Consider the following 20386-nt stretch of genomic DNA (forward strand, 5'->3'; position numbering starts at 1 on the left):
GTTATCCCTCAGGGCAGCTGCCCCCCTGAGGTGGTAGATAGGGACAGGGAGCAGAATAGACCACCTGTAATTCAAGAGCAAGTAGTTAGTGACTTGCTGTGCCACTTGGACGCTCACAAGTCTATGGGACTGGACGGTATCCACCCAAGGGTACTGCGGGAGCTGGCAAAGAGCTTGCTAAGCTGCTCTCCATTATTCATTATCAGTCTTGGCTAACTGGGGAGTTCCCAGATGACTGGAGGCTGGCCAACGTAATGCCCATCCACAAGAAGGGCCAGAAGGAGGATCCTGGGAACTACAGGCCTGTCAGCCTGACCTCGGTGCCCGGCAAGGTCATAGAACAGATCATCTTGAGTGCGATTACGCAGCACATACAGGACAACCAGGGGATCAGTCCCAGTCAGCATGGGTTTAGGAAAGACAGGTCCTGCCTGACCAACCTGACCTCTTTTTATGACCAGGTGACCCACCTAGTGGATGAGGGAAAGGCTGTGGATGAGGTATACTTGGATTTCAGCAAAGCCTTTGATACAGTCTCCCACGGCATTCTCCTGGATAAGCTGACAGCCATGGCTTTAGACAGGTGCACTCTTCACTGGGTTAAGAACTCGCTGGATGGCCGGGCCCAGGGAGTGGTGGTGAACGGTACCGCATCCAGTTGGCGTCCAGTCACTAGTGGTGTCCCCCAGGGCTCAGTACTGGGCCCAGTTCTGTTTAATATCTTTATTGATGATCTGGATGAGGGTATTGAGCGCACCCTCAGTAAATTCGTGGACGACACTAAGTTGGAGGGGAGTGTTGATCTGCCTGAAGGTAGGAAGGCTCTGGGTCAAGACCAATGGCATGAAGTTCAACAAGGCCAAGTGCTGGATCCTACACTTTGGCCATAACAACCCCATATAGCGCTACAGGCTGGGGGAAGAGTGGTTGGAAAGCGGCCCGGTGGAAAAGGACCTGGGGGTATTGGTGGACAGCCAGCAGTGTGCCCAGGTGTCCAAGAAGGCCAACAGCATCCTGGCTTATATCAGAAATAGTGTGGCCAGCAGGACTAGGGAAGTAATTGTCCCCCTGTACTTGGCACTGGTGAGGCCATACCTCAAGTACTGTATCCAGTTCTGGGACGCCTCACTGCAAGAAAGACTTGAGGTGCTGGAGCCAGTCCAGAGGAGGGCAACAAAGCTGGTGAAGGGTCTAGAGGGTATGTCCTATGAGGAGCGGCTGAGGGAGCTGGGATTGTTTAGCCTGGAGGAAAGGAGGCTGAGAGGAGACCTTATTGCTCTCTACAATGGCATGGGGGTCGGCCTCTTCTCCCAGGTAACTAGCAACAGGACTAGAGGACATAGCGCCAGGGGAGATTCAGGTTAGACATTAGGAAAAATTTCTTCACCGCAAGGGTTATTAGGCATTGGAATGGGCTACCCAGGGAGGTGGTGGAATCACCATCCCTGGAGGTGTTTAAGAAAAGACTGGATGTGGCACTTAATCCCATGGTCTAGTTGACACAGTGGTGTTAGGTCAAAGGCTGGACTTGATGATCCCAGAGGTCTCTTCCAACCTAGCTGATTCTGTGATTCTGTGATAGAGACAAAGGAAAAAGTCCAGCAGTAGTGGCATTGGAGGAACGGGAAAGCTTTTTTTCATGATCCTGTAGTTCCAGACAATATTTGCATTGCAGATCCTGTCATAAGAAAATCCGTGCTGAGGCATCACATCTTTTTTTCTGCTTTTGTTCTTTTCATTGTCCCACTTTATCTTCTGATCACGTGTCTGTTCTTGGTGCCCTGAAGTTGTCTGTCTTCTCTGCACTTCACACAAGAAGCTGTCAAGAGTTTAAAAAAGTAGAAAAGAACATCAAATGGATGTGTCTGAGGTCTGAAGGGCAGAGTGGGCTCCAGCTGTGTGGGCTTCTATGGGCAAAGTCTTCTGTCCTCTCCAACAGAGACTTCTTCCTTGACACCATGGCTGAGACTGAAGTGAGTTGCTCCTTCTGCCTGACTTTCCCATTTCCCTTCAACAAGGCAATTTTCTTAATGGATCATTGGGCTGGAGCAACTGGGGAGCTTGTGAAGCTCCACCATTGAAGGGCTGTAAGGACAATTTAGGCAAACAGCTGTTGAGTATGTAGGTATTGCCTCCTGGGAGAAGGAGAGACTAGGCGACTTGGTGGTAGGTACCCTCCAGACCTGGTTTCTAATGCTGTTCTCTCAGGTGGACAGACAGTCAGCTGATACCAGTGGAAAAGCAATGGGTCTACACACTGTTTTGAAGCCCCAAATACTCTCCTTGTTCTCCCTTTCTCACTTCAGAGACCCCAGGGGATGATCTCCCTCCAGAAGGCAAGAGTGTATACCAAGGATGCTTTTCAATCAGTGGTGGTCATTCCAAGAGTGAGGTAGGAGGTATCTTCTTCCTGGGAACAGAGCACGAGGCTTCCTCTCATCTGTTTCTATGCCTTGGAAGAAAATAGCTCGAATCATTGCCAGTGACCAGCGACATTGCGGAAACAGATTAAAAAGAGTGAAATGTCCCCAAGCAGTTCATAGTGAGTGGGGCTTGTTGCTAGGTGTGTCCTAACACATGGTAGTGAGTTAACACCAAAAGTAGTGGCTGCTGAGCTATCATCAACACCATAAGGCCCTTTCAGTTGGTTACAGTGACACTGTTGGGACACTATAGGTAAGGCTGTGTTTGATTTTTCACTTACAGCAGGAGTTCTACTTTTTGGAAAAGCATGGTTAAGTAATTAATTAGTTTTTAAGTTCTAATCATGGAAAATATAGTTCACTCAAGGGTTCACTTTCAGACTCTAATCATTAATCAGGCTCCTCTGAGCTTAAGAACTGTAAAGTTAAAAGTAGCACATCATGAAACTTTGTTGAGGTCACATAGCTGACGGGGTATTATAGTGGGGATGCTGCCTGCAGCAGAGCCGGCAGGCTCTCTGCCAACAGGAGCCCACGGTGAAGGTCAGGGGTGGAGGCTGCCTCCGAGAGCTGCCCACGCCAGCTCCTCCCTGAGCACGGACTGCTCTGCCCACAGCGCATCTCATCCACAGCTGCAAAAGCACGGAAGAAAGTGCCTGAAACGGGCAGGACAGATGGCGAGTGGGAAGGCTGGGAGAGCCTGATGGCGCACGGCGCCGGCAGCTCGGCAGCATCGGGAGGCTGGCAGCTTTCCCAAAGCAGAGTTAAGGCTGTGAAGCAGTGTCTGGTGTACCTGGCAGCCGCTCTCACGGTGCCACGCATGCCACTGGGAGAGGACAGAGGGGAAATGCCCAAGCTTTTAACTTCTGTGACTTTATATCAGGTGAATAATGTACAGGGAACCCCAACTCACACGTAGCACCATTTCTATATGGCTGAGATATTGCACATCCGAGTTCAGCATCCTGCCAGTGAAGGCCTTGTTAAGGAAAGACTGGTAATACTGGGCCTCAGGGAAGACAGAGACTGAAAACAGCTGGCTGGTGAGAACGGGGACGGGCAGGATGGGAGCTGACAGCAAAGGGCAGAGAGCAGGTCACAAAGGATCACGCTCCTGGTAAGAAAGCTAATGGTAGGTAATTGGGGTGACTTGCAAATCTGGAGTCCGCATAACCTGACCTTACCAGAGAAGTGGGTGGGATCAGTCAGAGACTTCTGCAGGTCACGGTGTTTTTGGCTGCAGGAGAGAAGTGATTTGAGGCTGTGCATTTATGGCTGGAGGCCTTCTTCAAACCCATGCGATTGATTGCCCTTAGGAGCTGGTCTGGGAATTGTGAAGTACCACATTCGATTAATGTGGTGACAAAAATGATTCAGCATGAGGCATCAGCGTCTTACCTAGAGTAGCGCTCGCAAACCAGCACGGTGTGTCCTGGAGGACAAGAGCTAGAAGAGCCTGAGTGCCCATAGGCACAAGCCGTGCCGTCTCCTTCACCTTGTGATGGGCAGAGGGAGCACAGAGCACCACAGAGGCTGGCGTAGGTAGCATCTGCCCAGTAGGGTCCTGTCAGCATGGGGATCCCTCTGGGGATCAAAAAGATGGACAACAACCCCTCGTAGCGCCTGGAGGTGAGGTGGCCAGCCAGAAGTCGCCTAGTACCTGGTGGAGGGAAGGGGGGTAGCGAGGACATGTGCTGAAAGGGTGGGAATGACAGTCTGTCTGCAGGTCTGAAGTGTGCTGTAGTCCTCTGTGGGGGACTGTCAGCAGGCCAGGGCAGGAGCTAAATGCCCTGGTTCCCAGCAGCTGGTAGGGATCCAGAGTGGCAGGATGCAACAGCTCGCATGCAGATGAGATACCTTCCCGGAGAGTGCTGCTGCAACGCTTATGTGAAAGCATTTATAGATGCTATTTTTCAGTAGTCTTTGGGAGGTATAAAAAGGTGTGCTGAAACCTGCCATGGGTCAAAGTCAAGAAATAAATCCAGGTGTCCTGGGTCCCAGGATCCCTTTTAACCATTAGGTGTTTTTAAACGAATTTCCCAGTGAAATTTTCACCTGCTGTGCTGTCACATGCTATTGCAGAATGTGTCACAGACAGAGAATAGAGAAGCAAGAGAGGGAGAGAAGTGATATTTATGATGAGGCCTCTTTTCTCACAGGGAAGCATTAGCTGCTGGGATACTACCTCATTTTAACAGGAGCGCCATTATAAAAAAACCTGACAGCGCTGAGGTCCCAGCTGTGTTGAAAAAGGTGCAGAGACAGGGAAACACGGTTGCAGCCGGAGCCACAGCAGCCCAGCACCGTGGGGCTGGCAGGTCCTCTGCTGACAGTGTGGCTGGCAGGCTCCCGACTTGGGAGGTCCACACGTGGGAAATGGGAAGGCTGGAGGTTGAGAGGTTAATCACAGACCACCTTTGCTCTGGTTTTACTAGGTAAAAGGACTGCTTTGCAAAAAAGTGAGAATAAAAATAGAACTTTATGGTTCTGGACAAAGCCTCATTCACAGTTCACTTTGAAAGACTTCCCCTGACTTCACTGGAACTTGGATCAGTCCTGGATCATATTTCTTCTGAGGACCTGAGAGATGTTTCTATCCCCCATTTAAATCTCAAGGTCTTCCTTCAGAGTAAGCAAAGATTAAATGCTGTTAATAATAATGAACTATTTTTCTCAGTTGCGCAGTCTCTAAACAGAGGCATTCAACGACTGGGCTGCAAATAGCTGGTGAGGAACTAAGACTCCTTGGGCTTCCTCCTCACAAGACTGTCTCTTCCTGGCTCCCTGCTTTCCCCTGCAGGGAAACTGGTCTGTGGCTGTTGTCCAGCCTGACTCCAGGTCAGTTCCTCAATTCTCCATGTTGAGACTGAGGGAAGGTCGGGCAGGACACACAGGACATGTGGCAATGGTGAGAACACTAAAGCACAGCACATGCACTCTTCAAGGATGGGAGGAGCACCTGTGACCCTAGGGACCCAGAACTGGGAAGGGACAAGTTTTAGTAGACCACTGAACTGTGGCTCTAACATCCACTACTGCAGGCTGCATGTTTGCACAGCACAGGAGAAAATACGCCTGCTCAAGCACAACCCTCCTCCTCTTGCTGCTCAGTCCTCTCCCACCCCTGGAGAGCTGCATCTTGTGAGCAAAAGTGGGTGCAAAATAGGTATTACAGGATTCCTGTTGAGCCCAACTGGGACTTTGTCAGGCATATAGAGGCCGGCAGCTAGCTACTCTCCCCTTCTCCCCTCCCCGCTGTCCCCATCCTTCCTGGACTGAATCAATGGCAGCTGGTCCCACCAGCCCTCCTGTTTTCCCTTGGCTGGTGTCAGTTTTCCCTTCATGTCAGTGAAGCCGCCGTGCTGTCAGCCGGTTGCATCTAGCTGATCCGCTGTGGTACCTCTGTGTCACCTGCAGCTTGCCCAGGGGCGCAGGGAGCTTGGTCTGGCTTTCACGAGCTGGAGCACACCAGAGCCTGTTCCTGACGAGGTGAGGATCACTCTGCTCTGCAGCCACTCTGCAGGATGGACAGGCTCAAGCACGCTGCCATCAGCCCTTCCAGCAGCTCCCTGCAGTGCAGGAGCAGAGGTATGGGCACCTGCCCAGAAACCTCTGTGCAGCAGGGCTGGCCACTGGCTGCAGTGGGGGCAAGTGGCTGGCTAGGCATGAGGCAGGCTGCAAAATACCGAGCAGCACAGCTATGGCTCATGCCAATCACTCAGTCTCGCTAATCTGGCAGTGGCTGGGAACTGCATCCCAGGAGCTTTCCTGAGGATATGTGATACTTTTATCGGTTGACTGATAAATGTTGAGGTAAACCATGTTGTTACACCTGTAAAATTTACCCTGCGTCTACTAGGAACCACTGATATTCAAGGTGAGGGAGTGGGGAATATGAGCTAAGTCTGATGAATGTGCTTAAAGCGTAGGAAAAAGAACCATTCTTGGAGCTACATGCTTGCTCTGATCCCAGCTCTTCCTTCCCGATGACCTCATTTGCAGCATTGACGTTACTGGGAAAAATCCTCTGCCCCCAGAATATGCAATTTGTGTTGCTGCTGAGTAGAAAGCCAGTGGCATCATCATCAGCAATTTGGGGGGGAAAGGGATAATTTTGTTAGTATAGCATTTTTGTGAGCTTGTAGGAAGCTGCCACTAAAATAGCCCTGATTTCTATTTCACAAATGGTGACCACTTTGTTGCTAGGATTCCTTGACACTGAAGATGTAACTGCATGGCTTTCCTTGGGGCAGCGTGAGGGAACATCACCAGCAGATGTGGCTAGGGCCAAATTCTTCACACCACTCGCATACATACCCTTGTATTTTAGTGAGCGTCTTTCCCATCCCGCTGCGATGTGTGGCATATATATATTCGCTGGGATCCAAATGTCTCTCTTTTCTGGGATTTCCTTTACTTCTGCTTGAAGAACTCCAAAGTATGCTGCAAGAGCTACTGCTGAATCTGACATTTTAGAGGACTGGAGGCTTCTTCTGTCCTGACCTCTGCTTTCCTCTTCAGATGGTGGCTTGAATTCATGAGGGTGAATGGTGTGAAATAACAGGCTGTCTTTGTATGGTACTTCACGGGGGGTGGGGCGGGTGGTCCTAGCATCTGAAATTCAGATGAATCAGCAAAATTTGTGCCTTTTCATGGTTTATCTTGTCCTGCAATAGGCTCTGCTGGGGAGAGAATTTAATGCTACCATTTTGTGCACATTCCCACCCTGAGACGTTCCCTCTGACAGCTCCGTCGATGGAAGGAGGAGACTAAATCTCTGCAGAGACTTAAACAACTAGAAACCAAGCCATCCCTGCTCACCACAGGAGGGCAACTGCCAAAGCGAATGCCTGAGTCAGTGATGCTGCAAACACACAGAGTGCATGAAGGTTATTCATCATCATTTCTGCTTGGCATTGACGTCATAGCCCCTGCCTGCAGGAAGTTTTGATTCTCACAGGAGTTTCATGGCAGAAGAGCAAATGGTACATCCAAAACAGACATGCAGCACCCAATGTGCTACATGGTCAAGGACTGGAGGGAAATTCTCACTGATGCAAAATGGCTTTTTCTGTTGCCTTCTATCCCTTACATTTCTCTTTCCCTCCATGCTGGTGGCCATGCTGGGAGCACCTGCTACTGGTTCAGCATGAGCTAGGGGTAATGGGCTTCTTGCTGTTCAAGATGGATGGCAGGAGGGATTTTGTTTCAGGCTCCCCAGGAGGTGACTATTGCAATATCTCTCTTTTCCTTCACCAGGCCTTATTATCGATGCCCATGCAGTGCCCAGGTGGAGGAGCACTTCTGCCCATCATACACCAATGTCTGGTTTAGCACAGCCCTGCAGGCTCCTTCCTCACCATACTGAGTATCTGACCTAGGAGTTCATTTGTCCCTGAAAGGCAATAAGAGGTTGTACTCTGACTCTTCTGCTGCAGTTGTGTTCTCCCTTGTCACCCCAGACTTCTTGGGCCAGTCTTTCACCAGGATCACCTCGGGAGCTCGACAATGATATCTGCACCCACATCTGTTGTGGCTGCTTGGGGAAGGGGGATAGAGATCTCCTTGATCTTCTTGCATCATCCCTGTCCACTGCACAAATGGTGAAGTCTTTTGTAGCACCAGAGGTTGGTCCTGGTGTCAGAGCTCACCTCAGTTATGGCTAACAGCACAGCCTAGGGCTTGCCTTGAAAGGACTTGGTGGTCCTCTCTGTTATGTCCTGCCATGTCCATCAGGAGGTGGAACATTTTCCACTGCCCTCTTTTGGTCAAGATGGAAGAGGTCTCATAGGTAGAGACAAAAATCTGCTTTCATCCAGGCAGGTCACCACCTGCCAAAGTGTGTGACTTGTGGTTATTGATTATTCTTTCCCTTTCATGTCTCTCATTGGGATATATTCATCACTTGTATAAATCTGCAGAGACAAATGAAATTATGACTGACATTAATTTATCCATCACTTTTTTTTCTTCTTGCTTCTCTATTTTTATTTCTTTTCTTCCAGTCCTATGTCAGTCTTTCCCCCACTCCTTTTTTCCCCATGGACAGGAAGATTATTCTTGCTAAATAAAAGAGAAAAAAAAAAGATTGACTCTTTGCTTACATGAGTAATCCCGAGTAGTGGGGTCATTTTGTTGTGGAAGACACTGATAAAGTCACCCTGTAGCCCTGAAGCCAGGTTGTGGCGGAGAGCAGGAGCATGCTGTGATGCCGCATATCTCGCTGAGACTCAGCTGCAGCATCAGCCCTGCAACATGCTGTCACCTGCATGGGAGTCTCTGCCCCAGTTTACCACAACCTTATCCCAGCCCCCAGGCCATGGGGAGGAGATAGGGGCATAGATCTGATTTTTGGAGAAGTTCCCAGTGGCGAGAAAGCAGCTGTTCAGGAGTGCTGCTTTCCAGGTCATAGGTGGGCCGGGAGGACTCCTGGCTCATATGACACTTTGGTGCTGTCAGGCTTAGTGCTTCCCCCATTGATCCTCGCCCAGGTCCTTTCTCTGGGCCTGATTCCCTCCTGCCCCTGCCCAGGCTGGCTGGTCTCCATCCTCGCCCGCCGGCGCCCGTCCCCTGCCTTGGTGGCACTGGCATTCAGAGCATGTCTAGGCTATCCTTTTCTCTCCTCCACCTCTTCCACCCTGTGTTTCCCTCTTATTTCTCTATTCCATTCGGGCCACGTCTTCGCTGCCCTCTGTTTTCTCTCATTCTTCCGTTTCAGACATGATAGCGTTTTGCTTCAGCAAAATTGCGGCTCTTGAGGTCAGCCACCAAGGGCAAACACATTTACACGTGGGGTTTATAAGGACAGGAAACGCTTTTGGCATGATTTCCCCGAAGCAGAATTTTAATGCTTTTGAAATTGGGAAACCCAGATAACTGGCTGCAAGTGAGACACAGACAGTCGAACCTGGGCCCCAAACTGTCTACAAAACAAACATTAGAATAAATTCATGCTGTGGCAGCATATTTTCTGCTTATACAGCTCATGCTGGAATTTTCAAGGAGACTGAAGCATGAAGTCTGACAGAAGAGGAAAAAGCCATTTTGTCAATAGCTACAGAGAAATAGCAAGCATAGGTCAAAATTATATAGCAAATTTTTAAAGACTGTGACTCCAAAATAATTTGGTCTGTTTCCTTTGGACTTCACAGACTATTTCTCCCCTTCTATTGGGGTCAATTTGGCAACTTTCAGTTCAAATTTATTTTGCCAGTCAAAATCAGAAGTGGACAAAACAAGAGGTTTGTTAACTGTCACTGTAACCATTTGCATGCCATAAGCTGTACTGAGGCAGCTAGAAAAAGAGATGCTTCAGCCCACACTGCCATACAGCTACTTTTGGAGTAAAATACAGCTACTGATGAATAGCACACAGCAACAGCAAGCTAGGTGATAATGTGCTTCACTGAAGCTTTGGGAGGGTTTCTCTTAGTATTGTATCTAGAGTTGCATGTGGGATTACTCCTGGCAGTGAGCACTGGAAGTGTGAGGAGCATCTTGGTGTCCACGTAACACCCACGATTGACACTTACTTTATGAAGACAGATGTCTTGTATAATACTCCATTAGGAGTATTTAGACATTTGATTGGCAGGGTTCTGCAGGAATAACTACCAGATTTGACACTATCCACTGGAATTAAGCATAAAATCACTGCTAGTAACATTTACAGTTGGCACAAAAATTGGCAGGCTGGTCTGTAATGATGACACAAGCACAGTCCTACAGAGGGATCTGCTTCATTTGATAATTTCATTATTCAATCCAAAGCCCAATCTGAAGTTACACATTTCGGGGTGGAGAGTGCAGCCAACCCTTCAGCTGTCCTTAGAAACAGTGACTCAAAAAATACCTGGGAGCAAAGTGGGTGAGTGGTTGAACATGAACTCCTGGGGTGGTGCTGGGCAAAAATCTACTAATGCAAGTAGTAGATTGGAGGAATACTTGGAGACAGTATAAAGGGGGAATGAGTGGGAACGGGAGGTGATTTTATGTTTGGTACAATGCCAGTGAAATAAGTGCTGAAGTCCTGTACTCATTTGCAGGGTACACATTTGAGAGGGATCTCAAGGTGCTAGAGAGAGAGAGCAGAGCACCAAAAAGAGCTAGAAAAAAGGCTGTGCAGTGAAGGACTTCAAGACCTTGACCCATTTAAATTGTCAAAAAGAAGGCTGAGAGGTGTCATAATTAGAATGAAGAAGTATCTTCAGAGAGAGAAGACAGTCATATGAAGGGAGTCTTTCATCATCTGGAGAATGGGCATCCCCACTGCCATGAATGGGGGCTGAAGTGAGACAAAATTACAATGGCAGTAAAATTTCATCACCAGAACAAATTGCAAAGGGGATTGCAGGTTCTTCATTTCTTTTAGTCTATCAGTTAAAGCAGAGTGTCTTTATGGAAGATGAGCTTTTACCAACCACCAGCTACTGGGCTGTACGTAGGACCGTAGAGTGAAATTGCATTGCCCCTGTGATATAGGAGCTACTGAAAGAAGGTGTAGTGTCTCCAGTCTCAAGGTGTAAATGTATTTTGTGTTGTAATAGAAGCTGAACCTTCCTGACTCAGAATAGCCTTGCAAAGTCAATAGGAGAAATTTCTGTGACTACCTGTAAGTGCTAAAGAACCATCTGGCTGTTTATTATATCCTAAGTATCCCTGCCATCACTGAGGGACAGCCACATGGCTAGTGAGTGAGTCCTGCTGTCAGATATACTCGTATCTGGAGGTCAGCAAAAGCAGCGAGCCATCACTGGTAAAACAGAGGCACCGGAGTTTCAGGTTAGGCTCCCAAAAACCTGGACTGGTGGAATCCGTCTGGGCTTCTCTTTAGTGTGGCCCTTCCTCCTCCTGCTAATGGCAGGGGGGCTCACTTGGGACAATGGGGATGCCCAGCCTGCCTCAACCTGCACTCCAGGAAATTCCTTAGTTCTTATGTACCAGTCAAGGAAGGGACCTAGAGACACAAGCACAATTTGGTCACCGAGAAATATGCTGTTCTGGTTCTTTAGCATCAGTCTGACACTTCAAATGTGCCTTTTATGGAGAAATCAGGGTTGGGGGGGGGTGTAATTTTTTGCATTCTTTGCCACCCCCAATACAGTTCACAGAATCACAGAATGTTAGGGATTGGAAGGGACCTCGAAAGATCATCTAGTCCAATCCCCCTGCCGGAGCAGGATTGCCTAGACCATATCACACAGGAACGCGTCCAGGCGGGTTTTGAATGTCTCCAGAGAAGGAGACTCCACAACCTCTCTGGGCAGCCTGTTCCAGTGTTCGGTCACCCTCACTGTAAAGAAGTTTTTCCTCATATTTATGTGGAACGTCCTGAACAGTTGCTTGTAGGCTCACTTAGGATGGTCACCAGCTACAGCTTACCTGCCTGCATCTTAATGCTGGTGCTCGCACGGAGTCCAGGGATGGGTCAGAGAGCCAAAACCAGCCTCTTGCTCTTGCCACCAGAGCACGCTCGGCTCCAGCTGCTAAGCCGCAGATGCACCGGGCTGTGCACTCCCCCTCCGCTCTCTCTCCACCCCTTTACACTATGTGAGATTAGCAGCCCAAATCTGCACGCTGCTACAACACAGAGCAAATTTTAATGATTTTAATTACGGTTGCTGTAGCCAGAACCCGACCTGGCTGCTGTTGAGCCAGGATGAGCACTGGATGGGTGTGCCTGCGCAAGGGAGGCTCCACTCCAGTCCTTGCATACCTGCTTTTGATCTTGGGCATCTGCCATCAGAGGGTGTCTTTGAAGGCAATTGCCCTTTCAGCCACTGCCTGGATGTTTTATCATTTGCAAACTAAGTTTTGCGTGGAACTTTCTTGAAGAAGAAATAATCGAAATGTTGCCAGCCTGGAAACTCCTGTCTGCTACAGGTGTCAGTTGAAATTCCAGTTCCCCATTGGCAGTTAGGGCTTTCCAGACTATTTTCCAGCAACTGTGGCAACAAATTAAATAGCATCTGTCATTTAGTGTCTTGGAAGGCTCCACACCACCAGACAGAAAACAGACCATGGGAGGATGTGGAGCTGCCTCTTCATTTTGCGTGGTACACAGACCCTTCACACTGCCTGAGCTTTCTGGAAATGACAGGCCGAAAAAACCCAACACAAATGTGGAGCAGTGCTGTGGGGCCGACTGCCTGGGGCCAGGGACAGCTCAGGGCAGGACTGTCCCCATACCTTGTCCCTCTCCACAAGGCACCCAGTATGGGCACTGGCAGCCCTCCCGACATGTGCCACCTCTCGCCCCTGGCATTTTCCTCATTTGTGCTGAGATCTACTAAAGAATTTGAGAAATACTTTTTGTTGTTGTTTTTAAGTGTGGAAGAGTAAAGTGAGTTTTGGCTTGTGATTATGGATAGTTTGGATAAGAGTTAGCAGGAGTTTTCAATCCAGTCAGGTGCAATGAGAAGGGAGGCCTCTGAAAGCTGTTCAGCAGCATGCCAGAGCGTAGCAAGACGTTATTTACTGTGTGTGTTCTTAGCACAACTTGAAATTCATAAACAATAATACTGACAGCTCTCTGTGCTTCTTCACAGCATTCCATCCAAAACTGGAGATTTTTTTTTAGAATTTGTACTGTCATCAGAGCTGGTTGGGACTTCTTGGGTGAAACATTTGATTTGGCAAAGCCATCCCTCTTCACAGAAGTGGTTGTAGAATCACAAAACTTTTTGGGTTAGAAGGGACCTTCAAAGATCATCCAGTCCACCCACCCTGCCATGGGCAGGGACACCTTGCACTAGATTGAGTTGCTCAAAGCCCCATCCAACCTGACCTTGAACACTTCCAATGATGGGACATCCACAGCTTCTCTGGGCAACGTGTGTCTCTGTTCTGTTAGGAGGTTTCTCAGGGCAACGCTGGAAGCAAAGCCCAAAGCAAAGCCCCCAACATGGAGGAGAGGAAGGATGCCTCTCTTGATTTGGGTTAGAGACCCAAATTCGCAAGTCCTAGTGTGCAGCAAAACTGCCTGGTGACTGAGCTTCTGTCTATTCTGGGTCAGTTTCTGTTTGGCTCTGGCTTTCTGTCAGGTTATCTGTCTTTGCTTTCTTCAATTATGTTTCTCTATTAACATTTTCCAGGGATTATGCTTTTGTTCCACATCAAAACAGTACAGATACCGCAGCATTCCTCAAAGGATGCAAATCCCATTTGCTGGCTGGCCCAAGTTATCATGGAAATTATTAGTTTCCTTAAACATTTATTGTACTCATCCAGAAATACAAGCTTGCCCTGTTTCTATCTGAAACACTATGCATGGAAAGGAGAAAATTCCACGTAGTACCACAAACATCATGCTTGCAAGAGGGTGGTATGTTAATTAATAAAGTCTGGGAGCCACTTTTTTAACATATTAATGAATTTGTTATGCAGAGAGAGATGGAAAGATGTATTTCCTCATTAGATATTTGAATGTCTGATACTTTTATTTTAATTATGTTCTATTTCATGTATGTCTTACACTCTAGTAGTGTTTCTAATAGTGTAATTGTGTTAGATGGTAGATAGATAGATAGATAGATAGATAGATAGATAGATAGATAGTTATTTCAGCAAAGGGAAGGAGAAATAAGGGGATATAGGCCAGATGAACGTATTCAGAACTTAAAACAGGAGGGACAGCTGTGGGGGTAGATCCTGGAAGAGAGATCCTTTTATAACCGAGGACCTGCGGAAAGTGGGATCTGCTTAGGAACAAAGGAGGGTATGAGACAGTGGGTCAGAAGAGCCAGGAGAAAAGAATTGTGGTTTTCCCAAAGGGTTTTGAACATGAAGGCCCTGCTGAACTGGACTGGTAGGTGTGTGAATCAGAGCGATGTGGCAGTGGGCTCTATGGCTGCATGTCTTCACTAATGCAATGGGGAGAGAAGCTGCCTTTTTTACAGGCTGCAGTGAGAATAGTGGAGGTAATCTGGCTCGGGCTGATCCAGCCCTTTCAGTGCAGTCGGTTGAAGACCATTTTTGAAGTGTCTCCAGAGAACGCATACAGAAATTTCATCTTGGACTGGCAAGCCTCTGAGCTGCTGCCAGCCCAGCCCAGTGCTGCTCCAGGACTGGTGAGACCAGACCCATCTCTTCCCCCAAAGGGGAGATGGCATTTCATGAAGCTAAGCACATTAGGAGGCATTTGCCCTCTCTGATATGGCCACTGATGGCCCTCACCAGCAGAGCTGGTTGAATTACCCCTTGGGCAGAAGCCAGCCTGTGGGTTGTAAGCTGGACCACAGAGCTGCAGAGAGCAGAGAAGTTGTTAGTCAAGGGAAGTGAGATAAAGGGAAGGTACGGATTGCAGTGCCTTTGGCAAATAGTGCCTTAACTGACGTGGGACTGCCCTCTCGCATGCCTGCGCCCAGGGCCAGGCTGACAGTGCTTCAAACAAGTCACAGAAAAAATTGGGGTTCCCAGAGATGCATGGAGTACTTAAGCACTCAGCTCATATTAAAACTGACTGATGGACCTCTTTTACTGGATCCCCTGGCATTCTTCACAGTATTAACCATATGTGATTTTACATGAGAGGTACCTGAGTGTGGAAACCTGAGTGTGAACTTAAATTCCTGTGGTAGAATATTGCCCAGCTATTTTCTTCTGCACAATCCCAGTGACTGGCGTAGAGAGATGTTCATTTTTAGAGTTTTCTTCACCTCAGAAAACCTTCAGGGGAAAAAAAGGGTAGAGGTTTGCAATTCTTCGTTACAGTTTATAGTTTTGCATTACTATAGCACTTAAAAACTCTAGTTCCATGTCAAGAAGAGACAAAGAATAGGAGACAGTGATTCCTGGTGGAGTTCCCACAAGTCAGGAGAGCCTGGGGCTCTGACCCAGGGTCCAGTGTGCGGCTGGGGCAGAAGCCTACTTTGGGGCAGTAACCACACTGCGACAGAGCGGTGGGCATTTGACAAGAGTTTCAAGAGACGAAACTCTCTATGACTGCACATAGACTCAGGGATTCACCCCCAAAGCTCCCACAGTTATTTTTCAGCTGATTTAGGGACTGCCTGAAGGCACTTTGTGGCTTTCCTCAAGGTTTCCTGCAAAAGGCTAAGGAAAACGGCATTATTCTTACCCATACTAATGTCTTTTCACTGCCCTACCTACAGAAAAGTTATCTACCGTGTCCTTTATAACCCACTTAGCTTCTCTACACCCATTTTTTGCCACTGTAAAGAGAACACAGCCCAGAATAATTATTCTTTATTCTGACACACACACACATACAAAAAGTTTGGGATAAGAATAGAAATTCTTCACAGATTCCTTCTGTATGCATCAGGAAGAACCAGGGGCCAGATTCTGACCTTAGTCCCTGCAGATGAATACTGGTGTAGCTCCCTAAAATCGATAAAATTACTCTGCACTTACACAGTGTCAGATTAGAAACTACAAAATCAAAACCAAACCCCATGACGTCTAGTTTGGCATAAAACCCTCTATAGTTACTTAGAAGTGGTTCTCTGTCCCAGAAAAAAAAAAGCAGTATGAAATCTGACCTTATAGCCCTGCAAGGTTAGATGCCAATGCGTCCATGTCATTGAGAAGACAGTAAACTCTTCTTTTTAGTGGTGCCGCGCTATTAATTCCTGAGTCTTAAGATGCTGCTCCTTAAATTCCGTGCTGGTTCAAGATGACTTACTGAATCCTAACTGCTGTGTGTCTGAGATAAGCTATACTAGGGAAGAACTTTATCCCTGGAGAAAGAGAGAGAAGACATTTCCCAAACCTAGCATCTGTTGGCATTTATGGAGCAGTTTGATGCATTAGAGGTGGCCCCTTGGGAGAAGGAGTAACAGTGTGCTTCTATTTTTGCATGAAATCAGGCTCGGCAGAGGGGATGATGATGCATGAATACCAGTGTGTATCTGCTTTCTCCCTTTCATTTCCTCAGAGTTAGGGGGAAGGCAAAGGACGATGGTAACAAGAGGGATGAAGGCAGCCCTCCGCATTTCCTATCATGGCAGTGGGGGGTCTTGCTTCACGCAGTTTTTACAGACGGGCAGCTGCCAGCCAGTAATGTAACTCATGCTGCCGCTGCTCTTTGCAGGGAGACAACTCCATTTCCACTAGCTGCTTGGCTCCATTTAGCATTTTTTATTATAGCCCAACATAGCATGACTGTGCAGCTGATTCACTGCACCATGGCTGGGGTAAGGGCTGCATTCACACCATCTCAGGGGACGCAGTGGGAGTACACGAGTGTGAACTCCAGCTCTACTCCCAGACTAACTTTTGGGACTTGAGAGGGGTGTGCTACGTTTTAAATATTCACGCATACACCCTTAGCTCCAGCCCTTAGGCTTTCAGATATTTTAGGTCAGAGCTAGTCTTATAGCCAGCCTGGAGCAATGCTGCACTGTGCTGTAATCCTGACAGTTTTTTCAACTAAATTTGCTTGAATCTAGTAATTTTCCTGATGGCTCACCTCCAAGAAAAATGGTGTCGATCATTTGGTAGGTTTCAGGGTTGGGTGTGAGTCAGCTCTGAGTCAGGTAGCACCTCCAGCTCCACGAAGTGCTGGTCCCCCTGTGCTGGCACGACCTGTGGGGCTGCAGCCCTGTGACAGATGCTGCTCCCGAGCCTCCCCAGCAGCACTGTGTGGGAACCCAGACACTGGGCACTCGCAAAGCAAAGGGGCAAGTCCACAGCCCTGTGCTTTCGACTGATCACATGCTGCGAAGCCCTCTCGGCCTCAGAAGATGGCGGGGTTAGTAGAAGATGCTGGCTCCAGGCAGGGAGAAGGAGATGGGGACCCGTCTCACCCCCTGCAGAGAGGCCCATCTGAGTGGGGTGCAGGCACGGTGAGTCACTGCTGTGCAAACAGCTTCCCTCCCCAGAGCCAGGAGGAAGCAAGGAAGGAGTTTTGTCCAGAGACCTCTGTCCCTGGCACGATGTTTCTGTTTATATTCACATTTATATTAGGTAGGGTGGTGCCCCAGTCCTCAGGCAGTCAAAAGCAAAGCCAGACACAGTCCTGAAAGCAACAGTCAGTGTGTGCGTTGTGCAAAGCGGCATGACTGACAGGTTCCTCGCTCTCTCTTTGTCTTTCTCTCCCCCTCCCTGGCCATGTGATTGAAGCAACGCCCAGTGAAGCAGTCTCTGAGCGCCTGCATGTGCCGAGAATCCCATTGGAAATGCCTCCTCCTCTCCATCCTCATGTATGGCTGCCTGGGTGCGGTGGCCTGGTGTCAGCTGGCCCGGGTCACCAAGCTCAGCTTTGATAGCTCCTTCAAGGGCAAGTCCATGATCTATCATGACAGCCCGTGCTCGGACGGCTACATCTATATCCCGCTGGCCTTCCTCTCTATGCTGTATGTGGTGTACCTGGTGGAGTGCTGGCATTGCCATGTCAAGAGAGAGCTGCAGTACAAGGCAGACGTGGACAGTGTCTATGAATGCATCAACCGCATGCAGCAAGCCACTCCGTGCATCTGGTGGAAGGCCATCAGCTACCACTTTGTGCGGCGAACCCGGCAGGTGACCCGGTACCGCAACGGTGATGCCTATACCACCACGCAAGTCTACCACGAAAGGGTCAACACCCACGTGGCTGAAGCTGAGTTTAACTACTCTCACTGTGGATACAAGGACATCTCCAAGGAGCTCCTGGGCCTGGAGAGCTACACAGCCACCAAGCTGAGGTTCACCAAGTGCTTCAGCTTTGCCAACATTGAGTCTGAGAACTCTTACCTGACTCAGAGGGCTCACTTCTTTACAGAGATTGAGGGGCTGGATGACTACATGGAGGTCAGGGAAGGCATGCAGCTCAAAAACGTGGACTTTAAAGAGCTTATGATGGCCTACGGGGACCCGGATCACCTCCCGTGGTACGTGTCCCACTATGCTTTCTGGGTGGCAGCTATCCTGATGATCTCATGGCCACTCAGGGTACTCATAGAGTATCGGACTGCTTATGTCCACTACCACGTGGAAAAGCTGCTGGGCCTGGAGTACACAGCGCCCACAGCAGTGGAGGAGCCCTTGTACCGGTACCGCATGCCCCGAGATGCCACGCAGGACAGCACCGAGCTGGAGTGGCACATCTGCACCAACCGACAGCTGATCCCCAGCTACTCAGAGGCCATGCTCATGGACCTGGCCAACTCCCCAGCCTACAACAGCTATACGGTGTGCCGGTACGGCGAAACATCCCACGGCTGCGAACGCTGCAACCGTGCCTCCAGCACCTCCTCCATCTTCTCACGCCATGCTTTCCACAGCTGCAGTGGCAACTCCCGCCTCTCCCTCAACACCAGCCGCTTCTCCCTCTGCCGTGTCCACGGCTCCCATAGGACAGGGCTCTGGAGGAGCCGCAGCAGCAGCATCGCGGACCGGGGCTGCCAGGACGAGCAGTGCTGCTCCTACTCCAGCCAGCTAGCTGTCAACGAAAACCCCCCAACCTACCACGACGCCCGCTTCTTCCCCGTCCTGATTGTGCACAGGCCGGAGGGGCACGACGGGCGGCATTTCTACGTCAGGCACTCCTCCTGTCTAGAAACCTCTCTGTGACAGGCCTCCGTGGTTTCTCAGCTCCTCTGCCCCAGGACAGGGCTTGCAGAGGTGCCACCAGCGGGGAGCCTGCAAGCATCGGTCTCCACAGCAGGTGGGCAGGACGAGCTTCAGCTCTTCCCTCTGCCATTGCAAGAGGACGTAGTCACTCTGACCAACAGCTAACCTCATTTCCAAGAGTTTCTCCCCCTCCTTTGGCCGGTCTCCCTAGTCTTTTGTTCCCCTCTTCCTTTTGCTCTTTCACTCCTCACCCTTTCTCTGCTCCTCGGTTCCCTGCCTCTCTGCCCATCCCACCCTCAGTCTTTTTTTTTGCATTTCATTCAAAGCATTTGACCACTGTTGCCGCTGGAGGATTTATAAAGCTTGTGCTTTGCGGTATATTTGCCCTCTTGGATGCCCTGCAAGGTAAGAAACTCAGATAGAGCAAGGCGAAAGGCACATGGCTAGACAGAGTCAAGTCAGAAGGAGAATTCAGTCACCTCCTGCAAACCCCAAATGAGTGCTTTTTTATTTTATTTTCACCAGTCTTTTTTCCTCTTCTGTCACTTATTCTCTCCTTTCTTCATGTTCTCCTCCTCTCGCTTTACCCTCATGTTCCTTTTTTTTTTCATTTTTCTCACTTCTGCTTTCCAGTCCTTCTGGGGTTTTGACGGTGAGGATGTCTTTCAGGGTGTAATTGCCTTCCATTGGGCAAAAATAAGGTATTCACGGCACAAATGTCACTGACTGCTGACACAACCACAGGCTATGCCCCTGAGAAGTGCTGAGGACTTTCTTTCCAGAGCAGTAACATACACCAATAAAGCAAAAAGCCCTTTACTCCCCTTGCCCTTCCTGGTCTGCAGCAGAGACACTGCTGTGTTCCCAGCTGTAATTAACCTTGTCCAGCTCCACCCCTGTTAGCAATCGTTGAGAGCCATAACGTAGATCAGTGCCCTGTTAGTGCCACTATTTTTAGGACCGTGGGTCTGGTTTGTGGTTGTTTCATTCCTACCACTTGCTTAGAGCAGCAAAGATTGGACAAGGGGAGGGGGGCTGGAGAGGGAAAGGTAAATATGGTATTAACCCTCCCACCGATAGTCTGGACTTAAGAAGCTCTTCCATCCACAGTGTCTATTAGAGCAGTTGTCCTTCAGCTTTCTGTGTGCCCTGGGGAGGGCTTTTGGCCCGTAGCCCCCTGCTGCCTTCCCACCTTCCCAGGCAGGGTGTGGTGCCACCCCAGCCCCAGGCAGGGAGCACAGCTGGGAGCCAGCGCCACCGGCCACTCCTGCCAGCGCTCCAGGCTCTTCCTGCAAGGCTTCCCCCAGAGCAGGTGCAGCACCCTCCAGAAACTTTTGGAGTAGTCCCAGCAACACCAAACCCAGAAGGTGTCCGGTCCTGGCAGAGCGGACCGCTGCACTCTGGGCTGTGGGCTGCCCTCCTGGCCCAGACGGAGACCCCCTGAGAGC

General features: G+C 49.3%; 1 protein-coding gene across 1 annotated transcript; it reads left to right on the forward strand.

The window, feature by feature from the left end:
* Positions 1-254: 254 nt before the first annotated feature.
* Positions 255-18938, forward strand: LOC137661731 (transmembrane protein 151B-like). The gene is made up of 4 exons (XM_068397355.1): positions 255-332; positions 462-645; positions 9142-9182; positions 17508-18938. The coding sequence occupies exons 1-4, from the start codon at positions 255-257 to the stop codon at positions 18936-18938; spliced, it is 1734 nt and encodes a 577-aa protein (XP_068253456.1).
* Positions 18939-20386: the final 1448 nt, after the last annotated feature.

This window comes from Nyctibius grandis, chromosome 4 (assembly GCF_013368605.1).
Source record: "Nyctibius grandis isolate bNycGra1 chromosome 4, bNycGra1.pri, whole genome shotgun sequence".
NCBI classification, from domain to species: Eukaryota; Metazoa; Chordata; class Aves; order Nyctibiiformes; family Nyctibiidae; genus Nyctibius; species Nyctibius grandis.

Bases quoted from the DNA above. Each gene is read 5' to 3' on its own strand.
- LOC137661731 (XM_068397355.1), top strand. From the start codon at position 255: ATGCCCATCCACAAGAAGGGCCAGAAGGAGGATCCTGGGAACTACAGG. The intron at 646-9,141 runs GTACCGCATCCA...CTTCCGTTTCAG, and splicing joins CCAGGGAGTGGTGGTGAACG to ACATGATAGCGTTTTGCTTC. The intron at 9,183-17,507 runs GTCAGCCACCAA...ATGTGATTGAAG, and splicing joins GCAAAATTGCGGCTCTTGAG to CAACGCCCAGTGAAGCAGTC.